General features: G+C 40.8%; 1 protein-coding gene across 1 annotated transcript; it reads right to left on the bottom strand.

Moving 5' to 3' along the window:
* Positions 1 to 2,429: 2,429 nt before the first annotated feature.
* On the bottom strand, positions 2,430 to 7,762 carry TM4SF4 (transmembrane 4 L six family member 4). The gene is made up of 5 exons (XM_026045391.1): positions 7,444 to 7,762; positions 7,084 to 7,173; positions 4,764 to 4,897; positions 3,046 to 3,235; positions 2,430 to 2,788 (listed from the first exon to the last, which is right to left on the bottom strand). The coding sequence occupies exons 1-5, from the start codon at positions 7,615 to 7,617 to the stop codon at positions 2,771 to 2,773; spliced, it is 606 nt and encodes a 201-aa protein (XP_025901176.1). The 5' UTR covers positions 7,618 to 7,762; the 3' UTR covers positions 2,430 to 2,770.
* Positions 7,763 to 8,639: the final 877 nt, after the last annotated feature.

Here is an 8,639-nt window from a genome sequence, read left to right as displayed (position 1 = left end):
TTTTTTTTTTTTTTTTTTTTTTTTTTTTTTTTAAATAATGATTATTCATTCCCCTTGCTGTGGTGTCTGTGTCTATGCCATGGGGTAAAGAACCCACCTATATCAATTCCACGTATCAGCTTCCCTGTGATTGGCAGTATGGCTCGTCTTGGTGTGTTGTGTAGTTTTCCTTGTTGTTAGCTAGAGCTTCTCTGAGTGATGTGGGGACCGTGAAAGTGGAGCTGAAGCTGGTCTGGAGCAGTTGGTGGACATCTGAGTGAGCTGACAGCCCAGAACGGGGCGAGATGTCTTTGGTTTCTTTCTTTGGCTCTGGGCTAATGTGGACATCTCAAAGGACGCACGAATATCTTTAGCTGTGTATTTGGTATTTCCTAATTTTAGAAACAAGGCTCTTGCAAACAGTTGTCAATTCAGTGATGCCTTATACCCTGACAGATGACACTGTACAAGGGTTAGTGTTGTTACCTTCTGCTTTTTGGATAAATTCAATGTAATACAGAGCTCCATCTGCATATAGTTTGGCTCCACAGGCTTGTCAGGCAGAGTTGAAGTAGGTGGGTTCAAAATCGCATCCACACACTCAGTGTGCATATACGTTGCAGTCAGTGAATGGGCCATGTGCTTTCCCTCAACATAAACGTTGAGCTGAAGGTRCCCTACCTGAAGCACCCTCATACAGCTGTCACTGAGCAGCCAGTTTAGTGAGTGAATAATGAAGCTTCAGATGATGTGCTCATCCTTGAGATTTGCACGGCTGGTACTGGTATTTGTCTCTTTAAGCTACCAGGATTTCTGCACTTACATAGAAGTTGGCATTTGTGTATGTTAAAAGTATACCCCTTTCAGCTGATGCTCTGTGCTGTACAAGTTAGTCAGGACTGCTGAGCTTTGCTTTAGCATTTTCCTGTTTGAGGAAACAGGAAAATGTTTCCTCATGTTGTCTCTCCTGTTGAGATAAGCCTGTTTGAGGCTTATCTCTTGCTGTTGACCAATGCTGCGGTTGATGATACTCAAGGGGAGCTCTCAAATGTTAATCCCAACAGGCCAGAGTTAGGGACACTGCTGAACTGCTTGTTTCTGGCTGTGCGGTGCCCAGAGGCAACTCGGATCACAAGGTGAAGTGTGTGTAACTGGTCTCAGTATCTGCTGGATATTAGCCCGTATTAGAAAACTTCATGCAGGTGGGCACCTCAAATATTCGGCTCATTTGGACACCCATTATTTTATTTTTAGGTCACAGCTTCCTGTTCTTAGCTCATCTCCCCTCTCTTCTATTTATTATTGCATCAAACTTGTTTGCTATATACTGAACTCGTTGTTGAATGCTGATGGGAAACATTCCATGTTCCCAAAGACTTTATATATATGAAAAGACAAATGGAAGATGAAGTGCTGGACAGCTGCTAGCCACAAATGAAAGCAGAGATGTTAGATGGCAGCGTTGTTGGGTGGTGGTGTGAAGGGTGCGCTCGAATTCCCTTGCAGTGCCACGAAACAGGTGGGAGCAGCAGCTGTTTCTGGGGAACTTTTAGAGAATTTTTAAACTCCCTTGCACAATGTATCTTTAAGGCCCTTCTGCTCTTGTTAATGCAACTTTTAGAATTAAATCTACCTGTTTAACATTATTGTTACTGTTCACACCAGCTTTCAGTGCTTCTCAACCCTTGAAGATCTTTATATGCCTCTGGATGTAGATATAGAGAACATGAAATACTTTTTCAGAAATCACAGGGCACAAGTACTACCTCGGGAAGAAAGTGTTAGGGAAAATATCTGGCAAATGCCTTCATGAAATAGAGGTCTTGAAAGAACTAATCTGGCAGGCCAGTTTGTGGAGGTGGCGGGTTGGAATTTCTGAAGAAGTACATTAGCTTGTGTGAATCCCTCATGCTTCCCTCCCAGTCCTCTTGCTCTTTCCTTGGTTACTCTGAGAAAGAGAGTTTTCCTTCTATAATTTAAAAGAATTTTATTTAAAAAGATATTTTTACCTGTCTCTTTCATAGCACCATGCTAAACACAGCTAAATACAATCTTTGCAAGAAGAGGGATAAATAGACTATATACTCGTATAGATATAGATGGGAAGTTTAAAGAAAAGGAGTTATGAGTTGCTCCTCTTGACTGACTGGGCATTGTAACCTGCGTTCAAGTCCGTAATTCTGAGCTTTGAGAACATTGTGGGGAAAGCTTGGAGAAGCTCAGTAAGGACAGCGAATAGTATGTGACTTCCCRAGTGTTGTGTGGGGAGAAGAGAGGCCTCATCACGAGAATCACAAACACCTTTTGTAAACAAGAGGTTCTTTATAAAGAGCATTTTAATCATAGCTGATCTGGTAGAGATGAGTTGTTGCTTTTCCATATACGTCAACATGTAGTCATAAAAGTTTACACTTACAGGTGGTACTTCCATTCGATAAACCTCAAAGGAATGCAGGTACCACTGCACTACAGCTGAGCTTCTATCAGCAACTTTAAGTGATCACAAGGCAAAATTAATTTGAAAAGAAAACAAGTATTTTGCCTGAGAATACTGTATTTTCTAAATGGAAGGTTTTTTACAAAAATAAATATGAGTGTGAGAGTTGAATAGTGCTTATTTTATTCCTTAATGAGTTGCAAGAAGGCCAGAAGGGAAGTCAGAGCTTCATAACTTCAGCAGAGGAAGTGCCCTTCATCCTGATCTTCTTAGCCAGAGACAGTGTGAGAGAGGTACCTTACAGCACTGTTTGAAAAAGGGAGTCTCCCAAGATAAGAGCTTTCTACAATATTTTTAGACAGCTCCATCTCCCTGGAAAGGAAAAAGCACATATGTAATTTAGCACTTGCTGTCCTGTAACTTTGAAAGGATGTTACTATTTTTTGGAGGTTTTGGGAACTGGGCAGATAAATCCCATAAATGTTTGGAAGGACCAAGACCATGCTTTCAGCATGTACCTGTAAGGTTTTTTGGTACTTAATCTACAGAGCATGGTCATAGTCCCATTTCAGGCTGTCAGCCTCAGATTTATCAATACACAAAATGATAAGAGAAACAGAACTGCTTACCCCACAGCATCCACAACATTTGCAGTCCCCGCAGATTGTTCCGAAGAGCCCATTCACCACCTGAATGCCACAGAGTATTACTTGGATCCCACTCATGATTAGCAGCAAGGAAAAGAGGGTCAAGTTCCAAGGGACTATATTTTCAGGTGATTTACACTTGTCCCACATTGTGTGGTTACTTAGATAATCCCTGTGCGTGAAGGGAAGAACAGAACAGTTAGGAAGGGAGCGCTGGTACCTTGCAGAGAAGCTGGCCTGCTGCGGCCTGTGAGTCAGCTCCGTGACGCTCTGACGCGACCGACATCTGTTATTGGAGTGCTGTGCAAAACAATTATACTGCGATCAATACTTAGTACGGTATTGGGTTTTTAGTTCCTAAATCAGAAGATAAAGCACAGAGAGAGGAGCAGAAATGATGTGTGGGGGTTTTAAATACAATCAAATACTTCCTGGTATTTTGTGGTAAGAAACTGTCAGATAAGATCATAGCCAGCCATTTGCCAAACCTACTGCATTTGTCCCTACTAGTGTCTTTTGTCTGAAGTAGCTTCCTGCTGATTAATGTCATTTTAGTTATGCTGTTGAGTGGAGCAGTGCTGACATCCAGTGGCAAGTTAACGCGTGCCTGGAAAGCGTACACGTGCTGGAGGGCTTCCTAGGGAATATGGAGTCTCCTATAGCTCCCCCATGGTGGAAACCCAGGGCTTTTATTTTTATAGTTACGTGTGTTAAAGCTGTGGTCTCCGTTGGGCATGCAGTTCAGCGCACCAAAATGTGACTGTGAACACAGTCGGGAAGCATCAACTTACATTTTTGTCTTCAATTTACTGTATTACATTGTAAGTAAAATAACAAAGGGCATAGCAAAACCATATGATAAGAGAACATAAACTTTTTTTTTTTTCTGACAAATCATGGAGTGCTACAAAATCAGTCATGTCTGGCYCAATGAGCAGAAGAGAATAACCTTTGCTGCTCTTGATGCCTCAAGTAAAGAACAGCAAACTGATGTAAACTATTCTTCCTAATTTTTATCTTCGTATTTTAATTTAGATGCTTAACCTCTGAGTATATTTCCTCTGGATTTTCTCCATGCTGCTTTGTTTTCTGTGTTTCTGGTGATTCCTTCACTGCAGCTAAACATTTTGGTAAAATAAAACATATCTTTACAGAGACTCAAAATTAGACTAAAGCAGTTGGTTTCCCACCTTCACTGGTCTCCAAACAAATAATGTGTAGCTTATGCAGCATACAATATTACACCTCTTGGCAACTGCGTCGTTAGCAGTGACTGTTTTTCACAGCACCTCTCAGCAAGTGGTGCGTATGTGTGAGCACAAGCCTTTTCAGCGTCAGAATAAAATGACATGTTACTTCTGTGAAGACAGTCAGATCTCAATATGGGATGTCACAGCTGGCCATTTTTCTCAAATTCAGCCCTGTATACTGCTTATAATTCTAAGAATAAACTGGAACTCTGTGCATTTCTTTCTGCTGGCTCCTTTGAAACCCAGTAATTTCAACTGGATGTGTTACTACTTGCACCCTTGTTCTTGAATCTTATTTAGTATTGCTGTGCATTGCTGGTTCTGCTAAGAGAGGCTGTGTTTGGGTGACAAGTACTATAAAATTCACATTTTTACACAAAAGGTTAATCATACTGCAAACTTAAAGTGTAGACCATTTTATTTTATTTTTCCCTAATTGTCTTTCCTTACCCGTTCTGGAAAGGATAGGCCCACTGTTGCCCAACATCACATTTAGGGCCTTTGTTTAGGGCTACTGCTGACAAAGCAAAGCAGTATCCAGCTCCTAGAACTCCAATTGCAGCAAATATTATGGAAGAAAACATCTGAGAGAGAGAAAAATAAAGTTAGTTTTGTTCTCATTCAGTTGGTGAAATGGGCACTATTAATGTGAATGCACATGCTATAAACTCCGCTTAGTCAACTCCTGAACATCTAAAAGCATTTATTATGTAAAGACAACTTAGGATATAATAAATGTCTGCACTGATATTTAGAGGCTTTGAGAGTACTAAAGGTACATGGAGCTGACGCTCTTATTTAGACAGTATTTAGTTAGCAAACCTCTTCTGTTGTTGAAAGTTCCCTGTTTCATTTAGAAGAGATRCTTTCTTTCACAAGAGATTTTAAGGAAAACTGAAATCCTGGAGCACTTGTGGTGTTTTAAAAAAAAAAAAAGTCAACACTGCCTTTAATGGTTGCTTTTGGCATTTTGGTCATAGTTGGACCTGTCAATTTTATTGTGCCTTCCTAAGTCCCCCTTTAAGTGTCTTTTTAGTATATCCTTCTCACCTGTACTTGTCCTCCTCAGCTAGAATTAATAGATGAGTGTTTTTGTTTTCCTGGCTTTCCATTAAATGTTTTTTGCATATGTAAATATATAATAAATCATGCAAAAACTATTGCCCTACTTGAATTTTGAAGCATTTAGTTTATGCATACCTGTTTTTAGGTAGAGTTAATGTTTTACATTAGATCAAAGTGATATATATATATATATATAAATATATATATAGGTGGGTAATAAAACCATGCCCACTATGAGGTCTGTGTGCTCTTATGTCGATCTCATGGCTAGGGCTGTTGCCTAGGTGTTGAAATGTGTTTTTTATAATTTTAGTCACGGGGTTAGCTTCAAGCTAATGTAGTGGACATTATCATATAACAATAATAATGGACATCATAAAAATGCAGTTCTTTCCCATGCTGGACTCAGGCGGCGGCATTAAAGAGGGATGTTGGGCACTCGCTTGTCCCATGGGCTGCCAGTGAGCTGGGCTGGCGCTGCCTGGCTCCTGGCGCGGGGGGCTTGGCGAGCGCCGCCCAGGCTGGGCAGGCTGCACCGGGGCGTCCTGCAAAGTGGGAGTGCCCGGCACCCCCGTGGGAACGGGGTCCAGCTGCACTGCAGGCTGCGAGGGGCAGCCTGGCAGCAGAACACGGACAGTTTTTGGTAGATGCTGGTGTCTGGTTCTCTAAGACAAACTAATCTAATCTAAGGTTACTCATAACAGAAATTGGGTAATAAAATGTTGTGAAGAGAAATATGTGGCTTCTAAATTTCAGATGGTTTTTGGCTGTCAGTCCATAGAAACTTGTTTTTCCTTATCTGCCTCCTAAATATATTTATAATTGCTTGCTTCTCCCTTGAAAGCTCCCCCCCCAGCACTCCCTCAACAAACATTCCAAAAAAAGGAAACGCTGCCCCTGCCTTTAGGGACTGTGGGAAGATAGTGTCATAGAGCAGGGGACCTGGGAAAGCCTCGTGGAGGGGTAGATAATCTCGCAGTCGTGATTCTTTTTCCATTAATTTTCTTTTGTTTTTAATTGAAAAACTGTTCCTTTGTATAAGACAAACTTCTGCCAAGAAGAATGCATCTCGGCTAAAGGAAAGACTTTCCTAATAGAGATAGATGYATTTATTATTTGTCTCACTTCTAAACAAAAATGTTTGAAAGGTTTACTAGTGTCTGAAGGTACCCATTTGAAACCTTCCACTCGTGTGAAAGGAGGCAATAGCATCAAATTCCAACATGCTCTGACCTCATATGTGACTGCTTTGAGCAGGACATTGTACTAGGTGATCCCTTCAAAACTGAAATTTTCCATGAACCTAATAAAATGCAGCCCGTTGCATGGATGTGCAATGAACTGGCAGTGTAAGAGAGCTTGTGCAACTGTCAAATTAATACTAAAACTGCTGACAAAAAAATGATCAAAGGGAGAACTATTATACTGGGCAAAACCAAGCGGAGGTTTTGTTTCGGTTTAATCCATGGTGAATACATTCTGCTAGCAAAATGCAAAGCTGCGCTAAGGTTAGAGCTCAGCGTCAGAGGAACAGCTCATTTTGACCCTGCTGTTTCTGCTTCCCAGGATTCGAACAAACCTGCCGGGCTTTGGGCCTCACTCCGGACAGCCTTTCCAGTCTCTCGATGACTGGGAACAAGATTTCTATGCCCTGATTAGTAACAATTTACTTCTTACTTTTCTTTCCTAAATTTCTTTCACTTACCGCAAACCTCTTTCCACAGCTCTCATTCCCACAGCAGCCACAGCAATCGTTATTCTTAAGGCCCAAAAATACCAAGGCAGGAAAGATCATCTACCAACAATAGAAATAAAGTTTGAATTGGGATGATTTCAGGTTACATTTGCTTTTAAATACAATTGTTCTATTTTTTTCCTTAGCGTTAAATTTCTTAGAGCAATTTTCTTAGCTTATAACTATCATTTTAATAGTTAACTATTGTTAGGTACCTTATAACTATTGTTGCAGTGCAGGCACTTATATTTGAAGTGAGAAAAAAGCAATAATGTAAAGTCTGGATTTGGATGGGGGAGAAAGTGAGAAGAACTGAATTTGCACACTCACCAATACACCAGATCCCACGATTCCTCCGAAGTACCAGACCTCGTCTGTGATGTGTTCATTATTGTCAACCACTTTTCCTCCAGGGAAAAACAGCAAAATGTTAGCCAGGGTACATAACACAGCTAGGGGGATAAGASTGATTCCTAAGCACTTAGCACACTCTCCAGTGCACATGGTTATTTAAATAAATTGCAAACACAAAAATAAAGACAAAATCAATCTGGGCTATAGCTGTGTTATAAAAAGGAGCTTCGCAGCTTATTTTACAAAATCCAGCTTCTGTGCCTGTAGAGCCCGTGGGCTGCAGCACCGTTTCCGAGGGGAGCGTTCTGTCGGTAATGTGCTGTCCTGCCTATTTATAAGCTCTCACTGCCGTGATGTCAGTTTTTCTGAACCTCCATAAATGCAATTGCGTTCCGTTCATTTTACCATGACAGGCAATAACCTCTGTTAATGTTCTACTAATGTGGATGAGGCACTTGGTATCTGAGTTCAGGTCTTGGGTAAATATCCCTTGTAGTTTTGGATCATCATTTTTGTAATACACTGTTGGTCTTCACACTTCAAAATGTTTTGCAGAGACTGAAACAAAAATATATAATAAATTGGCTTATGTTAATGACTGCTATATGCAGCGGAGAAGTTCTAGTGCATTATATTTGGGAAGATTAAGCTGATAATTTATTGCTTTAATAAATCTACTGATTTCCATTATATAGAGAGATTATTAAGGAATATATCAATATGTTATCACATTCATGGTTACGGAGGCAGTGCTTTGCATCTGATATGTCTGGAGAAAGTTCAGAAAAGTTTCAGTGGACACTGTCCTTGTGGTGTGTCATTTTGTGTTCCCAGGAAGCCCTGCATTTCATCTACACTAAAGCAAAATATGTCCTTAAAATTATGCTACATGTGGCAAGCAGACGTCAGGGTTGAAACAGAGCCTCATTGTCCTAACGTGCAGCGTTAGCTCAGGGTGCCCATACATAACAAGTTATAAGGTCATAGCCATGGTGCTTATGCACCTTATATGCCCATAATTATAACCCTGCAGATGCTGACATCGTACCTATTGTGGCAGCATTTCCCATTWGAGAGGCATAAAATGTCTGTAGGGTCACACATCACACTAGAGCCAGTCTGCAGATAATCTAATGCAACCCACTCTAAGCAGCATGAGGGCTTCTGTGCGG

This window comes from Nothoprocta perdicaria, unplaced genomic scaffold (genome assembly GCF_003342845.1).
Source record: "Nothoprocta perdicaria isolate Ctin4 unplaced genomic scaffold, notPer1 scaffold_4, whole genome shotgun sequence".
NCBI lineage: Eukaryota > Metazoa > Chordata > Aves > Tinamiformes > Tinamidae > Nothoprocta > Nothoprocta perdicaria.
The sequence above is the reverse complement of the archived record's forward strand: the minus strand, read 5'-3'. Positions and strand labels throughout refer to the sequence as shown.